Source organism: Urocitellus parryii, chromosome 12, assembly GCF_045843805.1.
Source record: "Urocitellus parryii isolate mUroPar1 chromosome 12, mUroPar1.hap1, whole genome shotgun sequence".
Lineage (NCBI taxonomy): Eukaryota > Metazoa > Chordata > Mammalia > Rodentia > Sciuridae > Urocitellus > Urocitellus parryii.
Genome location: NC_135542.1, coordinates 6793829 through 6813703, shown reverse-complemented (window position 1 = coordinate 6813703; position 19875 = coordinate 6793829). Strand labels below are relative to the sequence as shown.

Below are 19875 nucleotides of genomic sequence, written 5' to 3'. Positions count from 1 at the left end.
GTTTATACACACTATATTGTATCATGCATCCATTTAATTTTTTCACATTGCACTCAGAAACTCCAAGGCTCTAGTTATAGGGCTGGGGCCTGCTATGTAACTGAGGAGACCCCTTCTTCAATCCCTGATTGTTGCCATCATTCCAGAAAGATTTCCCACATGTCACTCAGAGTAATAAGTATATGTTTATTAGAGGGAATAGGAAAGGGGAAAAGGGGACACTCTCAAGGGAGAGAGTGGGTTCTTTCAGAAGCAGAGGAAGTAAGTCTCTCTTGCCCTCCTTTAATGGGTGGGTGAGGAGGGGTCACAGGGAAGTTTCCAGACAGTCCTGCTGAGGATCACATCTTGACTTTTGACTGACGGTAGGATGATATCAACCTTCCAAGCTAGTTGCACATGGTACCTCTAGATCACTTTGGTCCATGTTGACTTGTTCTAATTGAAACCTGTTCTTACAGATTTTGTGCTTAAGAGGAATTATCCTTATCATCCTGACTTCCAGATTCCAGTCTACACAACAGTCACAAAATCTCCCAATTCAGTATAATTTGTGCTCTTCATATCAGCATTTGGGGCCTGCATTTCTCTTGCAGATGACTGGTAGTTTGATGAGGAAGGTAACAAATCCCATCAACCTAAGCCAGGCAGGGATGCAGGTAAATTGCTTCTTAAAAAGGAAAGAGAAGGTTAGCACAATGGGCCCAGTTTATAGAATTACTCCCTTAACCTCATGTTCCCACCACTCACTGTCCACTTCCTCTCACTCTGACACGACATTTAGGTCCTCAGTGATCTTCGACCTTGCCTACCTCTCTGACCTCTCAGTTTCTTCAGAAAATTTCGATCATAAATCTCTCTTTGCAACTCAGTTTCAGTGCCCTCCTCCAAACTGCCTTTCTAAAGCAGTTCACTCCCTACTTCATGAGCCCCCACATCAAGGCCGTGCCTTACATCATTTGTTACCATGTCCTTGGTTTTTATTTCTATTTATTCTATGTCTACATTTTTTTTTAAATTCTTTCATTTGGTTTATTATGTGATTACTATCACTCCAGGAGACTGGCAGAGGCCATGGCTGTCTTGTTCCCAAGGCAGAGCACCAGAGAAAGTGCTCAATAATCAGAGGCAGGATTTCCACAACTCTGGTGTTTCCAACAAGCACACCAAAGCTTGGTGATCCGAATTAACTTATCCTGTCACAGTGAACGAAGGACGGGAATCCTGACTCTTCAAGCCAGAGCTGGCCCGCACCTACAGCGACCCCCAGCTAGCAGAAGAATCAGGAAATCCCCTCCCACTTTTCAGTGACAGGGCGGCCGAGGAAACACAGCATTCTCGGAATCCACACAAAACTAACCCGCTGAGGCGCGCCATTTCTCGACCAGCCTGGGACCCCTACCCGCCGAGTGTCGAGCCTCCGGCCACCGAGCCCCCACCGCTCCGCTGTCGTGCGCAGGCGCGCTGCCCACTTCCGCCTGGGGCGGGGTCGGCGCGTCGGGGGCGGGGCCAGGCGGCGGCGGGGGCGGGGCCAGGCGGCGGCGGCGGCGGCGGCGTCAGCACTCGCAGCCTGCGCTCCTATGGAGCTGGGGGGTCGCCGGGGCCTGGGCTCGGCGTCGGGGCTGGCCTCGGCGACCCGGGAGCCCCCGCCCGAGCCGAGGACGGGGACAAAGGTGGGGCCTCCGGGCCCCGGCGACGTCCGAGCCCGCCGCTTCCTGCTCTGCCTCTACCTGGTGGGATTCCTGGTGAGTGCGAGCCGGGCTGGGGGCCAGGTAGGCTGGGTCAGGGGCCGGGGACTCCAGCGAGGCTCCGCGGTGTTCAGGCTCCGGGGATTTGCAAAGCTCAGCCGGGGATGCGGTCCTGCCATCTGCTTGTTCAGTTGCCTCCCTGCCTCTCAAACCTCAATTGTCCCTGTCACTCGTCACTCACGTCCCTCTGCATCTGGCCCCACAGCCTGCTGTCCTCCCTGCTTTCAGTTGGACCCGGTCCTGGGCGCCCTTGACCTCCCCCTGCCGTTTTAAGAGCCCCAGAACTAGCTTCCGATGTGTCTTATTGATCTAGCCGCTCTCGAGGGTGACCCTGGGGGTTCAAGTCTGAGAGCGACCTGGGGAAAGGCCAGCTGCTGCTGGGGCAGCGGCTGCGGCCGACCAGGGTAGGTAGGGAAAGTCTGTTGATGATCCCACCTGGACTGAATTAGGCACATTTTCTTTCGGGCTCCCCGTTGACTTGATGTTTGAAAATGCAAATCACGTGAACCTTACACTTCTTCCTTTGGACAAAACGTTTCTGTATTGCACAACACAGGTTTCCTCTCTTTATGATGTGTGTGTGCGCGCGCGCGCCCGCTCGCAGGTTGGGGCCAGAAATAGTCATTTCCCCCGTGGATTTGAAAACTTGGAGAACCTAGAGTGTGGTAGGGTAAATCCATTAATTTAGTATTATGGAATTTTTGAACATGTGCCATGTGGTAGGTGCCATGGAACTCCAATATTGTAATATGGAGTTCCTGCCACCAAAGAACTTAAAATTCTTACCCATAAGCTTTCCTTGGTAGTCCCCAACCACTATAACTGCAGTGGCCCTGATCCACTTCCTCACCCCCCAACCCCTTCTAAGTCTGACTTATTGTATATAAGGGAGATCTCTCGGCTTCCAATCAGTATTGCAGACCCTGTGCCTGTCATGTTCTCAGGCTCCATGCCTTTGACATCAGAGCCTGGCACTCCTTCTGCCCAGCTCCCTTCTTCCTTTCATCTTTTTCCTTGATTCAGTCTTAAGATGCACGTGTTTTTCCTAATTTCAGTCTAGTTGCCCAGAATTCAAAACTAGTGAAGCCATCCACCCTCTGAAAAGTGATGTGGACTTCCAGCAATTATGGCCCAACTGGACCACTTTTGCCAAATGGAAAGAAAATTTGAGCCCTCCCTCGCAGAAACCAGATTTGTTTTCAAAAGGTTTTGGAAACTAACATTACCTAGAATTCACAATAGTTATTTGAGCTTTACAGTACAACAAATCATTTCAAAGATCGTTCATGCCGCTCAGCCTTCCAATATGGATTGCTATATTCACAGCCTCTCATATATTTTCCATATTATGTGTGATGGCGAATATAATCTAGAAAGCATGATGTAAAATTTTGTGATTTTAATGATGTTTTGGAAAAAAAAATCATTAGATGCCTAATATCTTCAGGGGAAAATGCAAAATTTCCAGAAAACCAAGAGTAGAGAGAGATTTTTTTTTCTCTGTTTGGTGGAAAATGTTGTAAACAATTAAAATATATGCAGCTTTGTCTATCTTTGAAGGATCTAATGCTCCTTTGCTAGGTAGATTAAGGAATATCCTATACAAATTATTATTCTTGATATGTTTAGATATGTAAGAATGCCTAAGACTCCTGGAAAAAAAAAATGGTTTCTGATTGGGAGACAAAGGGAACAAGATTAGAAATATATGTCAGAATGTTCTATTTTAGCTCTTACCTGTACTCTCATGTTTTAACTTATTTTAAAAAGAAAACTAAGATGACCTGATAGGCCTTTGTTGGTTAGGAATCTAAGATATTAAGATATATGATTTTAATCCTGTCTTTCCTCCAGAACCCTGGTGAGATATCTACTGTTTCATTAGCTTTTAGCAAATGAGAATTCACTTTTGATGTGGTAGTCCACCAACAAAGAAATAGGAAGGAGTTCCTACCTTGAAAAAGGTGCCAAATTTTTTCATGTATTCATCAGTTTTCATTGAGAGATATTCATGTTCAGTGAAAGGCTTAGGTGACCCCATCTGACCTGACTTTCTTATAAACGATTACAAGCATATGATCAGTTGCCAAATGCAATGTACCTTCAAAGATGGTGTTTTGGGAAGCTATGGATTCAGAAGAAGAGAGGACTTGTCTTTTATAGTAAAGGAGATAGCAGATTTAGAATAGGACTTCCTGAAAGAGCCAGCAGCCGGGCTCCTTAGGAAAAGATAGACTTTTTCAGACTTGCATAGTACTAAAATAATACTAAGCATCAGCTATTGCTTCTGAATCTGTATTTTCATATTTACCTTCCATTGATCTTGGCCTGTGACATAAATATTTCTCTCCCATCTTTAACCATTTGAATATTAAATGACACAATACTGGGACACTTTCTGGGGAAAAAAAAATCTTATTGGGCAATTGAGTATCTTTTTCTGAAATATCCAGAATGCTCAATAGCTGGTTGATCCAGCATGACAGAAAGAGATAGAAATATCAGAAGACTGATGAGACAGAACTGATAGAAAAGCCCTAAAGAAATTGATGCAGCCTTTAAAAAAAAGTTTAAGTAATTATAAAATTGACTTGATAAGCCATAGTTTTGGAAGTATACATTTATGAGCTAAGAATACTAGATATTTGGTATATGGCTATCTAAAGATGTAACCATGAAATAGAACCTTTGAAGTATATGTGGACATTCATACTTCTCTTATTATGTGAATGCACAGCTACCAGAAGCTCAAATATTAGCTCTGGGCCTAAACAAAATATTTGTGTGTGTGTGTGTGTGTGTGTGTGTATTCTTTCAATTTAACCAGGTGTGTAGAAAAGGGAATTCAGGCTTTATAAAAAGTATGATGTATACATTGTTATTCTTCCCCTAAGCCAGTTGTAGAAGGTAACCAAGTGAAATGAGAGCAAAACTTAAAGGAAAATTAAATCTTCCTAGTAACTCCAAATACCCAGCAGGGACATAGTTATCCTCAGAACTCAAGAAAGGAGATGGATTTGAACCTCTCTTTTGTGTGAGACCTTCCTCGGCCATTGTGCCACTTAATACTCATGGTGGTTTTACCAGGCAGGAATTAGATCCATTCTTCACAGAAGACAGCACTGGAGTGTGGTAGCAGTAAGTAGCGTTTCTAGGGCACAGGTTCACTACGGGCCCAAGCTGGAATTGAAAGCTGTCTTTCCCACCCATCCACCCATGCACTTTTTGTGACTTGACTGCAAAACATCACCCTTCCCAATATGCTTCTCTCTCCTTCCTGCTATCCTTAGAATTTCTTTTCATGTGTTACCTTATGAAGATAAACTGCAGGTTCTAGCATATTTGCTGCTTTTTCTACCTGCACAAGTACATTCTAATTTTTAATGAAGTGCTGCTTCACCAATAAATACTAATCATCCCTCCCTCCTCTCCTTCATCTTCCATAGAACATTGTGGGTTTTTCATTTGCTTGTTGTTTTTATTTGAGAAAATTCTGTTACACATCCTCCTTGAATGTTAAGGGTCAACTACAAACAAGGTGATGTTAAAAATCGATCCTAGGTCAGGCTTTTACACCTGACAGCTGTTATAACACGTTTTATTAGGATTTCATCCTAACTTCAACTGATTAATATGGCATACTGTGGAAGCTTTGATATCTTGAATGTTAGAAGTTTAGATGTTGGATTTATTTTTAAAATCTGTTTATAATTTTAAGATCAACACTTAAAAAACTGGTAGATTTCAGTACTGACTTCAATCTGTGTTTGCTTTCTTAGGATTTATTTGGTGTCAGCATGGTTGTTCCTTTATTGAGCCTTCATGTCAAGTCCCTTGGAGCAAGTCCTGCAGTAGCTGGAATAGTAGGTGGGTGGTTACTGGTGCTCATTTACAAAGCACTGGATTTGAAATCCTCTGAACTTAGTACCTGAAAATATCTCAGTCTTACAGCCAGATAGAATCCAAACAAGGTAAATGAGAAATGAGAGAAAATGAATTTTCTGAATATTTAAAATATAATCCTGAAGCAAACATAATTCATCTTTTCCTGGAGTACCCATTTTTAGAATGACTTTGAAGTTGGAGTGCTGACCCTATATCCCATACCACCACTGGTGCAACCAGTATACTGGTATAGCCTGTCTAGGGATCTGTCTCTGTTAAAGGATAGAAATGAACTCTTGCCTACAGGAGCCTATAATCTCATTTGAGAGATCAGAGAGAGTCTACAGAAGTCACATCTGTGGGGATGGGCTTGGATGAGCCTTGGTAAATCAGTTGCAACCTCTCTGCAGTACTACCAGTACTTCTTAGATGGGGTTTCTCTGCCTGTGCAATGTAAAAATTCTATCCAGAAGTGATTGATTAATGAAAGAGTCAGAACTTAGCAGGGTTTAAGACTATGCTGATGAACAAGAAAATCCTTAAGACCAACAGCACTTAAGCATTCACAAGCTAGAAAGCAAATGTTTTGAGAGAATTTTGTAAATAATCTTTATTAAAATCCTGATCCATACCATGATTGGTATTTTCTTTGAGAAACACACTTTGAATTATATTGGATCACCTAGACTTCTGAAGATTTTTAGGAAAAACAGAAGGAACAAGTAACATGATAATGGAGTTTAAAACAAAACAAAAAAAGAACCTCTATAACTTCCTTATAAAATTAAAGCACTTTGTAAGACTGTAAAATGTTAGAGATGTATGAGTCATTGTTAAAATTTTAAGACCGAGTAGGATTTCTCTAGAATTCATATTTCTGTTCCCTTGAGTACTCACCATGCAAGTTCTTGTGTCGGAGCCACCCAGTTCTCACATACAAAAAAGTACTGGTCTTTCAGGGTTTTTGAAGTCAGCCCCTGTCTATATTCTCTCTTCTGCTTTTCTCAATTTTATCCTAAAAGCCTTATGTCATTGTCTTTTTCCAACTAAGAAAACTATATGGGACAATCTCCTTTACTAAAAACAGTCCTCATGCTTTTCTGTTAATTTCTCTGAAATTGTCCCTCCATTAAATTATTTCTGGGCCAGATCTAGGGAATTTTGCTTATGTTCTTATTTGTTTTTTGTTTTGTAGGTTCCTCCTATGGCATTTTGCAGCTCTTTTCTAGCACATTGGTGGTAAGTTATCTTCCATCCGGCAGCTCATCTCAAGATCATAGCGTATGCTTCTGAGGGTCATCTATCTTAGATTGAGTGCTTAAGGTTTACAAAAGTAGGTTTGCAGATGGTTGCAATGTGCGGTGTTGTTAGATTAAGTAGGATCCTTTCGTTATGCATTCTTTTTATTTGGCCTGTGAGAAGGCGCAGAACTAAAGGGCTCAGGTGGCTTGTTCTGGGAGACACACTGGGTCAGTGGTAGATCTGGGATGAGATTGTAATCTGCTTTTTCTATAAGTCCCTGCTACGTTTTTACTGAAAAAAATGTAAACAAAAGTATTGACAATTTTTATTGTTTCGTTTAATCTGTTTGGATTTCTAGGATTCTGTTTGGGGCTGTTTAAGTTGAACTAAGAGTCTTATTATTACAAGACTTAAGTGAATCGACAGAAGCCATTTGGAGTGGTTGGTTGGTTTTAATCTGCCCACGTGTGTGGAATGATCCAGAGGCAATCCTGTCACTCTGCTTTTGACCAGTCAATAATTTGAAATTCAGAGAATTCCCCTTCTCTCTCCCTGGTGTATTCTACTGTGGCCACTCTGATTTTGGGACCTCATGGTCCAGTGATCCATAGAATGATCAGTTTAGTCTCATGGATTGATCATCAGTGACTGGTCTGAATAGCTGGCCTGATGTTCACATGTTTAGAAGAAAGATAAAGATATTCTGCATTTATGTATCCCAATAGTTGTTTCCTTGAGTTTTTAATATGCATATGTTAATATACATATATATGTATATGTATATATGTGTATTTTTTTAAAAGAAATTCAGTTGGATTCCATGATGAAATTTTAAATAACAGCTACTCCCTTATTGATCTTTGCTTTTGATGGAAATTTTTTCTTCATTTAACTGTGTAACAATCATAGTTTTATTCTCATTTAAACTTTTTAACAACCCAGCAAAGTAGTTGGTATCTTCATTTTATATTAAAAATTAAGACTCATTAGAGTTTAAATAATTTGAATCATCCACCAGTCTCGAGGCTCCTAATGTCCTGATGTCACCTGCCATTGCCTTAGTGATATAGAAATAGATGCCTGAAATTAGACAGGCACTTACTTATCAGTCAGAATGTCACCTTTCATACTCTTGTGACAGTGGAATTTGGGCTATATCTTAGTAAACACCTCCCAAAGTTTTGGTTATGTGTGTCTATTCCAGCGTGAGGCCAAGGTGCATGTCTCCCACCTCTGTCCTGGTGCACTCTGGCCTCCTGGAGATAAAGACTGGTTGTAATTGTTTGACTGTTGTCACTAGCACTTATTGGAGGACTTGACACATGGTTAGCATTTTGTAAATGTGAATTTTTACTGCTAACTATGACCCTGCCCACTTATTCAAGTCGATTGTTTTACAAAGCACTTACACATATAGCTACAAAGCACTCTTCACATATAGCTAGAATTTAATGAAAACTTTTCTTAAAAATTTGTCAGAGAAACACCTAATTAAAATTTCTTTTTTAACCAATACTTTTATAGTACATATTTTATGACTAGCATTTATTAAATTTTATGTATACGTAATTGTATATGTGGTTATATATAAATGTATCAAGTCCTGTTCTGAGAACATTGTTTAATGTTCATAATAACCAGCATGGAGGGTCATTGTTGGTCTTTAGTGATCATTTTATATTAAGCACATAGTGTTGAGAGGGGAAAATTATCTGAGGTAGAATTTATTCCTTTTTTATAAATGAAGAAACTGATTCTTAGAGAAAATAATTAATATGTCCAAAATTCAGAATTGAACCCAGATAACTTGGTCCTGCGGCCCATCACCAGGTTATACCAGTGCAATGTTAGCTGCAAGGAGGCCAGAGAACCTGAATCAAAAGTTCAGATTTCTCCTGAATTCAGGAGGCCAGTGATCCACAATCTGAAGGGAGGGGGAAATTTCTAAAATCCATTGAAATGTATGTTGGGGAGAAGATTGATGGCACTTGTAAAAGGATGGCATATTTGGAGGATTTGCCCTCAGAATGTTTCATAGAGAAATTTTAGGACAGGTTATATACTTGTGCAATGAGATCTTTTAAATCCTTAAAGATAAGCATATAAATAAAAATGGGGACAGGGAATCAGCAGTTGTGGCTGGCTTCTGGCCAAGAGAGGCAAGCTGAGGTCCTGTGTTTATCAGAGGGGTGGATGTGGTCTCGTTCACCTCCTAGGCAGGACTGATGAAGACCTGTGTATTGCTCAAGAAGCAAGGCTCATCCGGGGAGCTTCACAGGCCCAGCAATCCAGTCCTTGACCCGTCTCAGATGATGCTCCATTGCTATCACAGTATCTGGCAAATTTTATTTTAAGACAGTTTTCCTTCAAACAGAACTTCACCCCGAACCTTGGTGTATAGAATGGGTCAGTGCCGTGGTTTACGGGGTGTTATTTGTCAGGCTATGTCTGTCTGCTAGTAGCAGAGCACTTTCCACGGTGTGAAGACAAAAAGTGAAGCTCAGTGCCCCAATCTGAGCATCCACTTCAGGTGTCTGAATTGCCACCAAAGGCCCAGACCCCTGCTATCTTCCTCTTCTACCATCCTTGAGTGGCTGCTCAGCCTCCCTCGTGGTGGAAAGTGTCTGAGCAGGGAGAAGGGAATGAGGAAAGAACAAAAGGCCAACCAGCCACCTCTGAAGAACCTTCTCAGAGCCTTACCTGGTAACATCCAGTGCATCTTCATAAGCAGGGCTGTCTGCTTTCAAGTGAGGGCTGTTCTTTTAGCTGGATGTGTTGCTGAGGAACAGAGACTATTCAAGTAAAGATGAGCTAGAAAGGTGGCCTAGAGCCCCACGTACCTTGCTGCTCTCTTTCCACCTATGATCCACCCCAGGGAACAGCAGGACTTGAGGCAGCCTCTCTGTGCCTGTTTCTTTCCTGCTGGCCTCCGCTTGCTTAGTACCTTCTTGTGTGCTTCTCAGCTCCTGTTCCCCATGAGCTCTGCTTTCCTCCCGCAGAGGCACTGGGAGGTCCAGCTGGTTACCACCAACCTTCTAGTTCCCTACTGGGCAAGCCTCCTCCTGGCCCTCCTTGTGGTCTCAGCAAATGTCCTTACATAAAGAATGGCACAGTGGGGAGCCCATACCTGTCAGGACTCTGAGGTGGATGTGAGATGCAAACACACTGCAGTGCTAGCTTCTCAGGAGAAAATGCAGATGGTACCCATACAGAATTCATCTCATATGGAGGAAAAAAGTAAAATAACAGGGAGAAGATGCCACTTAACAAATTTGCAAATTTTTTTCATTGACAGTATACAATGTTGGAACATGGGGAACAGAGACACGCAAACCAATGTGGGATATTGATCTTTCAAGGAAGTGATTTGTCAGTGTATATCAGATACCTGAAAATATGCCTATCTTTTAACCTAACAATTCTAGTGCTGGAACTTTATTCTAAGGACATTTTCAGGGATGTTTGCTATGAGGTGCCTCTTGTAGCATTATTTATTTTGCTGACAAATTGAAAAGAACCGAAAGTCTAACAAAGAGTAGATTAGTTAAGTAAACATAGGCACATAGTGGGATGTGGAATATGATTAAAAATGAGAACATGTGATCCCAGTGACTTGGAAGGCTGAGCGGGGAGGTTCACAAACTTAAGGACAGCTTCAAAGACTTAAGAGGCCCTAAACAACTTAATAAGACCCTGTCTCAAAATTTAGAACAATAAAAATAAAAAGGGCTGGAGATATAGCTCAATGATAAAGAGCCCCTGGGTTCAATTTCCAATATCCACCCCTTCAGATGGTAACAATGGCAAATTTTTAATGACATGCAATGATGTCCAAATAATAAAAATGGAAGTTATAAAATGGAGTTCTACAGACCATTTTCTTAAAAGAAATATACCGTACATAGATTTGGGATCATGTAGATTTCTGTTCTTCATTTTGTTTTTCAGTATATTGTAAATTTTTAGACATGGATACTATCTCTGAGGAGTTTAGTTGCATAATATAATGAGAATAAATTTAAAAATGGGGCTTTGTAAATGATGTTTCACCCTTTCTTCAGATAATTCTCAGTTACCAGATCATTAGGCTTCAATTTTTAGATAAAGAAAAGTATATTTCTTTACTTTTTAGCTCAGTGATAAAGAGTCCCTGGGTTTGATTCCCAATATCTATCCCTTGTGGATATATAAAAATATATCCTGTAAAATCCACAAGGATAGATAGATATATATTTTTTTCACTACCCTTGTGGGAGGGCCAGAGGAAGTAACTTAACCTGGCCAATAGCGTAGTAGACCTGAACATCTGAGGCCCTCAAACCAGGTTCTCTGACTTGATTTTCGGGGGTCACACTGTCCTGGGCATTGTCACAGTGGTGATCATTACTGTGGATCTTTTCTTGCTTTCTTCAGGGTTGCTGGAGTGATGTGGTGGGAAGACGATCCTCCTTGCTGGTGTGCATTCTGCTAAGTGCCCTGGGTTATCTCCTCCTTGGGATGGCCACCAATGTCTTCCTGTTTGCCCTGGCTAGGGTCCCTGTGGGTAAGTGCTGGGCCATGAGTGTGTCTTCATTCAAAATAAATCTCTGTACATAAAGCCTGTCCCTTTGATTAGAGCTGACCTAAAGAAAGGGCCTTGATAACAGCAATGATAATAATAACCCTATCATCACAGCTGCTGATTATTGAGTACTTAGCTTCAATCTTGTGACAGATCCCAGAGCCCCTCAGAGTCTGTAACCACTGTGCTACTACACCTGACCTGCCCACTTCCTGGTGTCTTCTCAACAGTCAGTAACAATGTGCAGAATGTCTTTGGCCAGTGCTCTGATGACTTCCTCTCTCCGTGAGCTTCTAGTTTTATAACTGGGTTTTCTGACTTCAAATGGAGTCAGGAAATTTACCTCAGTCTGTTTCCTGCAGCCTCCTAGAAATCTGGAGGTTGTTGGGGAATAAGGCTATGATTGTGATGTAACAGCTCATGGGTTGTCTTTTTGTTTCTGGACTGGTCTTGACTATTTCTAACATTTTGAAATAGCTTTTAGTTTGTGCATTCGTTGAAATATTTTGTCTATTCTTAGAAACACCATCCATAAATTCAGCTGGTGTCTGGTGGGTGATAGTTACTATGGAAGTCCTTATTCTCTCCTGGAGCATCCGGAGACTGGAGTTTCAGTGTTTATTTCATCCTGTACCTGTGAGAGCACTGACAGTTTTTGCTACTCTGGTTCCCAGGTCTTGACAACTGGACATTTGCCCATATTCAGTCAAACTGCTTGGTCTAAATTAACACCCCAAAGGAGTAGAGCATCAGATGAGGCATTAAACATTTAGCTGATGATCAGCTCACTTGGAATTTTCACACCATTTCTGGAACACACATCTTTAGTCTAAAAGTCTATTGAGTTCACACTCTAAAATTCACAGTTTTTTCATTTACTGTAGAAAAGTGCTTGAGGTTTCAGCTCAAACATGGTGAACAATCCTAACAAACCCCTCCCAGCGCACACAAACTCCCACTGATGGCTTGTTCATGTGCATCTGGTGCTGAGTGTGCCGTGTTCTTGAAGTGCTGGCCGTGTGGTTTCTCACAGCGTGCTCCCTTTGCCCACTCACTGGCACGAGCTGTTCATAGCTAAAGAAGCTGAGGAGGAAGTTGGAGGAGAACCAGGATTTGTTACAAAATGGGTGGAGATTTATAAGGAAGATTAAAATGTTTTTCTCTTTAACATGAAGCGAACCTGGTTAACTGTTGATAGCTCTATTATATGGACATCGTCATCTTTGCAAACAAGTGAAGCTATACATAAAAATTTCTTCTTCAGGGCCCATGTGACTGCCATACCGTTTGGTGGTCATGAATGGGGAGGGAGCCCTAGAGAGTTTCACCAGTGTACTACTATGTCGTCTGTTGAGGATTTAGATCTTTGTATCCTAATAGTGAGTCACTGACTTTGAATGTGCCTGAAATGGATACCTGCTTTTCCCCTCTCGGCCTGTAAAAGACTAGAGAACCTTTCTTGGGGTTGTTCTGCAGTCCTCTTCCCTCCTATGTGTAAGGCGAATCTGACATTGATATAATTTTTTTAAAATCACAGAATTCCTATAAGACCTCTTGGGAATCATCTTCCATCCCAGCCCTTCCTTACATTAAAGAAAACAAGTCTAGAAAGACTCAACCTGCCCAATTTCTAAAAGGGACTTATAGGTTTGTTTCCAGAAGACATTGAGTGCCCAGCAGATGCACTCTCTAATTCTGAGGCCGACCTGGGCCCAGAGCCATCAGGCTGCCTGTGGGGAGTTCATCAGAAGCCATCATGTCACCTCACAGTTAGAAGCGATTCAGGCTGACTGTTGGTGGCCATGTGTGATCCACAGACTGACAGCCACTGTATGTCCATGAGAGTGTGTGTGTGTTCAGCACACGGGGGTGTCTGAGGACACAGAGTCCAATACATCCTCAGAACTGTGCAGGTACAGAATCAGCTCACGACTCTCAGGTAGTTTGGTCAACAAATCCATGACTCTAGCTAGTGGAAATCAGCTGGAATTGGGTGGATGAACGTGCACCATTTTTCGGCTTCTGCCCTGTCCTCTTCCCTGCTCTGCTCCTGCCCATGGCCTTTTACACCTTCCAATGTGTACTCTATGTTCCCTCCAGTGGAAACCCAGACTCCGGAACTGTAAGAAGAGCTTTCATATTTTTTCTCCTGGCTTTGGTCCATGGCTTTATCCTCAGGGTCAGGATCAGTGCTGGACGTCTAGTAGGCTTGCAGTAATATTTATTCAGTAAGTACATGAATCAAGAACCATAGCTTTACATGAAAGCCGCCATATGCATATGCAGATGGATAACATAGAACTAGAAAAGCTGGGATGTCATGACAGGAGTCGGGGAAGCTGAGGGTTCAGGGGCTTGCTGCCGGACATGGTGACCTACCATGGTCGTGACGCCAGCCCAGCAGTACAGTTACTGTGGGCTGGGACCTGTGGATCTTAGAGATTCAAAGAAAGTAGAGGTCAGGACTCCATCTGGGACAGAAGTGAAGTGCAGGACCACAAGGGAGATCCTTTGGGTCTGGAAGAAGTTACAGAGCATGTTTCTTGTCCTCCTGCAGGTATTTTTAAACACACCCTCTCCATCTCCAGGGCTCTGCTCTCTGATCTGGTTGCAGAGAAAGAACGGCCACTTGTACTGGGACAGTTCAATACAGCCTCCGGCGTGGGCTTCATCCTGGGCCCCATGGTCGGGGGATATCTCACGGAGTTGGACGGTGGATTCTATCTCACAGCCCTCATCTGTTTTTCCGTCTTCCTTCTCAATGCTGGTAAGTTGATGGTTAAGCACAAGACTATACTGATCACTCATGTGTACGGCCTCTGCGTCTACCTACTTTTATCTCCTAAAATTTGTGTTTGGTTGGAATAGGCAGACTTGTTTAAAAATTAAAGTCATTTTGAAGAACTTCCATATCATTATTTGTGATGGTTACGCCAGTTTACATTCTCACCAGTAGTATGTACGACCCTTTCCTTCAAATTCTTGCTATCTTTTTTTTTTCTTTCTTTTTTTTTTTTTTAAATAACCCTCTTAACAGAAATGAGGTAACCCTTTTTTTGTGGTTTGGTTTTGCACTTCCCTGATCTTTAGTGATGTTGAACATATTTCATGTACCTGTTGGCCATTCTTTATAAAGAAATATCTATACAGGTTTTTTGCTTTTGCCCATTTTTTCAGCAGGTTTTTTGTTTGGTTTGTTTGGGTTTGGTGTTTGTTTTTGCTGTTGAGTTGTGGGAGCACTTTGCACATTTTAGATATCACTCCTCTACTGGATATTGGGTTTGCAAACCTCAAGTCCATGCCATGGTTGTGCCTTTTTACTTTCCTGTCTATTTCCTTTGCTGTGCAGAAGCTTTTGGGTTTGATATTGTCACAGTTCTCTATTTATTCTTTTGTTGCTTGTGCTTTTTGTGTCATTTCCAAGAAATCTTACTAAGGCTAATTTTAAGAAGCTTTTTTCCTCAGAGAGTTGTATAATTTCAGGATCATGTGGCTCTTGAATCTGTTTTGAGTGTATTTTTGTGTTTAGTGTAAGGGAAGCATTCAGTTTCATTCTTCTGTGTGATGCATACTCTCTTAGTTGTGGTTTAAGTGAAAACATTTTTAAACTAATTTATTAAAAATTTAATAAGATTATGGTATTTTTTTTAAAAGGAAAGAGTACCCCATCCCCGCCTCAGTCCTTCCCCACTGTGGCTTTCTGTCCATCATGGTAGTGCGCTGCCTCACGCAGCCTGCATGGCTGCACCTCCTCTGAGCACTGGCCACTGGTTCCTGGTCCTCCTCACGCTGACCAGGCTGGCTTTCAGGGGAGAGCAGTATATGCTGGTGGCTTGCCCTACCTGCCATGTTCTTCCCATATATTACTGGCTTTCTCTTCCCACCATTATTCAGGTCTCAAATATTTGCTGCCTTAGGTCTTCCCAATCATTTTGCCTGAAAGAGCTCAGTTTTCTTTATAGCGCTTTCTTTGTAGCACTTCTCTTATTAAATTGTTCTGCTTGTGTTGTATTTGTTCTCCCTCCTCCCACCACCGCCCTCCCCCAAACACACACCTCTGGCTAGCACACTGCACAAGGCCAGCTATTTTGTCAGATCTGCTTACTGCTGCTACCCCATGCAGGATGGACCAACATATGGCAGATGTTCAGTAACATTTAATAAATTCAAAGCGAGACACAGGCTGGGTGGTCCTTGGCTGCAGAGCTTGTGGCCTAAAGCATTTTTCACCATCTTGGCTAAAAGACTGGGCTGCAGCCAATCCTTGGATAAAAAGCCACATAAACAAGATAATTTGTGCTATTTAGTTTCCATTGTATTTACTCAGATTCTACTTTACTAGAACTTTCTGAATCTTCTCACTCAGGGCATGATGTTGAATGATAACCATGTTGGGTTAAACTATCAGATTCAGGAAGTAAAGTTCAGAAGTTAAATCTCTTAGTACTCATAGGAATCATGTATGGTTTTCTGCCAGGAACTTGACCTATGACCTCAGCCAGGGGGCAGGCCTGATTGGGTAAATTTGGATAAAATGACTTCAAGTACATGATCAGTAGTGGGGCCAGTTTGTGAATGTGTTATTATTCAAAGTCCAGAGTCAGCATATAAACAAAAAATGATTATGGAGTTCTAGTTTAGATTTTCCATTGATAGTGTTAGTACTTTGTCCTATTTAAAGCCTGTGAATGGATATGGGTCAGTTAGGAATACTTCAGTTGCAGGTGTTCCCAACCACTATGGCTTAAAGCAATAAGGATTTACTTGTCCCACATTTAACCTGGGCTGATGAAGGGTTCAGCAGAGGAGTGGGAGAAGGACTGGGCGAGACAGCAGATAGTCTCACAGAGGGCTCTGCCCATCCAGTGCAGTAAACACGATTCACTGCTGTTTTCTCATTCTAGTTTTGCAGTCTTTTCCTGCTATTATGATTTGTATATAAGGTGTCTTGAAAAAAATAAATAAATAAATAAAAGTTCATGTGTTAATGCAGGAATATTTAGAGGCAAAATGATTAGATTATGAAGGCTGTGCCCTAATCGGTAGATTAATCTATATGTTGTATTAATAATTTGAATGTCATACTGGGTGGTAACCATAGGTAGAGTGTGGCAGGTCACTGGGGATGTGCCTGTGGGGGATATATCTTGTCCTGGCACTTTGACCTCTTTTTGCTTCTGGGTGCCCATGAGCTGAGCAGCCTTCCTCTGCCGTGCTATTGTACCATGATGTTCTGCCTCATCTCACCTCAGCACCAGAGCTATGGAGTGGTCCCATCATGAACTGAAACCTCTGAAACCATGAGGCCCAGATAATCTTTTTCTCCTCTAAAAATTATCTGGTATTTTAGTCACAACAATGAAAAGCTGGCTGACACACCTGCCCATGTGACTTTAGTTGTTTGGCTCGGCCCTTTTACTCAGCTTCTCACGTCCTTGCTCAGATCTGCCACTTTGCCCAAGAAACCCTTTCTCGTGTCTGTACCCCATGTCTTCTGTTCTGGTTAAGAACTCACACTCTGGCATCTGAACACACTAGTCCTGATGGCAGGGGCAGGATTATCTTAATGATGGTGGTCAGAACTGCAGTGTGTTCTGTGAGAATGGCAGCCCTTGAGATTTTGCAGGTGTGACCTGTGATACCACACAGAGGCCCTGACTTTGGCTGTACTGCCAAGCTGTCTCCCTATACCTACGCCAAGATTGATTTGTCACTGTACACAGCAGACTGAGCCTCCCCGCAACATGACCTTTACATTTCAATCTAATTGCCTGTTTACTTGTGTGAACTGTTTTGGAGGCTTCAGTTCTTTGAGGACAGGGATTTTATATTCTGCATCCAGCGATGTTAATATATCAACAAGCTCAGGGCTTAGCACTTAGGAAGCACTCCGTAAGTACTGCATGTTCAGATGGATGGATAAGTGGATGGACGACAGATACGTGGGCATGTGGCTACATGATAGACAGGGATTCAGAAAGTTTTTTTTTAAATTAGTTTATTTATTTTAATTAAGTATACATGATGGCAGAATGCATTTTGATTCACTGTACCTTGCAGCACAACTTTTCATTTCTCTGGTTATACAGGATGTGGTGTCGCACTATACACGCAGTCTCATATGTGCCTAGGATCATGATGTCCACCTCATTCCACCACCTTTTCACCCCCATGCCCCTCTGCACCCCTCCCACCCTTAGTTAAGAAAGTTAAGAATTTAAATATAAATTTAAATTTGTAAGTTTAGATATTAAATGATGCAATATTTGAGCTTGGGAGAAAGTGGATGTTTCATGGTATAGCTTTGGTGGGGTTTGTGGAAGGTGAGGAACCTATTTCTAGAATCCCCTCATCACAGGGGAGCTGTGAGAATGGTGGACAAACTGCAAGTGAAAGTGCAGATTCATAACCTATCACTATAATAGCTTATACCCCCAAGGAGAAAAAAAGTGGTAGTTTTGTAAGTATTCTTAGGAGGATTAAGATTAAATTTATGAACTTTGCTTCTCAACCACACAGCCCCCGGCTCAGTAGCATGCCCTGAGGGTGGGGATTCACACAGCTGCAGTGGGGCAGCGTGCAGCTGGGGAGGAGGGGAACTGGACAGTGTGGATTGTCTTGTTTCTGAAGCTGTCTGCCCAGGGGTGGCCCACGAAGTAGGCCACTGAGTAGGAACTCAGTGCTTTGGGTTTGTGCTAACAGGTCTTATGCCCTTTGAACAGGTCTCGTTTGGCTATTTCCTTGGAGTGAAGCAAAACTCAGTGGTACAAAGAATGGCCTGAGATTGGGCAGGAAGCCTGTGCTGCCGGGAGAGACCGACTATGAACTGCCGGAAGCAGCCCCCACTCCTGGGGCCTCAGAGAGTAAAGGGACTGCTCGGTGGCCCTGGGAAGATGTCACGTGGGCCTTGCGGGACATGAGGAGCCTGATATTCTCCGAAATGTGGGACATATTCCTCGTGCGCTTGTTGATGGCGCTGGCTGTCATGCTGTACTATAGCAACTTTGTCTTGGCCCTGGAGGAGCGCTTTGGGGTGCGGCCCAAGACCACGGGCTACCTCATCAGTTACAGCAGCGCCCTGGGGACGCTGGCCGGCTTTGCCCTGGGGCCCATCCTGCGGCTGTACAAGCACAACTCCCATGCGGTGCTGCTGCACTCGAGTGCGCTCACCTGCACCCTGCTGCTGCTCTACTCCACCGCCCACACCATGGGCGTGGTGGTCCTCTCCTCCACGCTCCTGTCCTTCTCCACCAGCATCGGCAGGACCTGCATCACAGACCTCCAGCTGACCATGGGCGGGGCCCAGGCCAGCGGCACCCTCATTGGCATGGGGCAGTCGGTGACAGCCGTGGGCCGCATCATCGCCCCTCTCCTCTCGGGGGTGGCCCAGGAGGTCAGCCCTTGTGGTCCCCCCATTCTGGGGGCAGCTTTAGCCTTGGTGGCTATTTTCATAATGTCTCTAAACAAATCTCGTGCTGGAGGTGGTAGAAGTGGTAAATTAAAACGTGAATAGGGTGGATCTGGACCACACGAAGAAGCAGAGTGGCGTCTGAGAGTCAGGAACAAAGGCCATCAATAAGGGCTCTGCAGAGAGGGGGGCTGGTGTGAGTGAACCTCATTTCCTGGTGGGTGGCTCTGGTGTTGGGCTCCCAGGTGGGCCCCGCGCTGTGCGGCTGTGCCTGAGTCAAACAGAAGTCACAATGGAAGGCAGGAGAGTTAAGATTGGAGGGATCCTTTGCCTGGGGGCCAGATGCAGTGTTTACCTCTTCTCATCTGGGTCCACGAGGTTAAATTTCTCCTGAGCTAAAAACTACCAGCTCAAGAGAAGGAAATGATGGTAGAAGAACAGAACATGGTGAGTGATAAAGTGAGGAAGCCACAGTCTTCTCCTCACTGAGCAGTGCAGCGACAGCCAACAGTCACATGCAGACCACCTGGAAAATGGGCTTCCTGGTAAATTCCATAAGCTAAGGGGGAGCTTTGCTGCTGTCAAAGTCCTAGAGGTTGAAGAAGCTGCTTTATTAAAACCAGGCTTTCACTTCTCAGAGTTGATTAAAACCCAGATGCTGACCTTACCCCTGGACAGACTCTGTGGCTCGATGAGACTGAGAAATCTGCAGTCTTAAATGCCACTGGTGATGTCTCGTGCCGTTAGATGAAGGATCACACTGAGACGTACTGTCTTTCATTAAAGTAAAAGCCTGAGACCCGGATGTTTTTATCAATGGCCAATTAAGTTTCGACTGTTAAAACTGTACTCACCATGTGTTACACTCTCCCACCTGACAGCAAATGTACTCTAGGATGCTCCCTGTCTTCATTGGGACTAAATCCCCCTGGGCTTCAGCCATGACAATCTGCTCCTAGAAGCCTGTGTCCCAGTCACATTATGTCATTCTGGTGCTGCTAGGCGGTGAAATCAAAGTACTTGAATGCATTTAA

General features: G+C 43.2%; 1 protein-coding gene across 1 annotated transcript; it reads left to right on the top strand.

Annotated features, from left to right (window-relative positions):
* The first annotated feature begins 1553 nt into the window (after positions 1–1553).
* Positions 1554–19646, top strand: Slc67a2 (solute carrier family 67 member 2). The gene is made up of 6 exons (XM_026408618.2): positions 1554–1742; positions 5525–5612; positions 6826–6869; positions 11286–11415; positions 13991–14200; positions 18156–19646. Exons 1-6 carry the CDS (start codon positions 1578–1580, stop codon positions 18944–18946), a joined length of 1428 nt encoding a protein of 475 aa, XP_026264403.1. The 5' UTR covers positions 1554–1577; the 3' UTR covers positions 18947–19646.
* Positions 19647–19875: the final 229 nt, after the last annotated feature.

Excerpts from the sequence above, each read along its gene's own strand:
- Slc67a2 (XM_026408618.2), top strand. The coding sequence starts at position 1,578 with ATGGAGCTGGGGGGTCGCCGGGGCCTGGGCTCGGCGTCGGGGCTGGCC. Across the intron at positions 1,743-5,524 it reads TCTACCTGGTGGGATTCCTG|GATTTATTTGGTGTCAGCAT; the intron begins GTGAGTGCGAGC and ends TTGCTTTCTTAG. Across the intron at positions 6,870-11,285 it reads TCTTTTCTAGCACATTGGTG|GGTTGCTGGAGTGATGTGGT; the intron begins GTAAGTTATCTT and ends TGCTTTCTTCAG.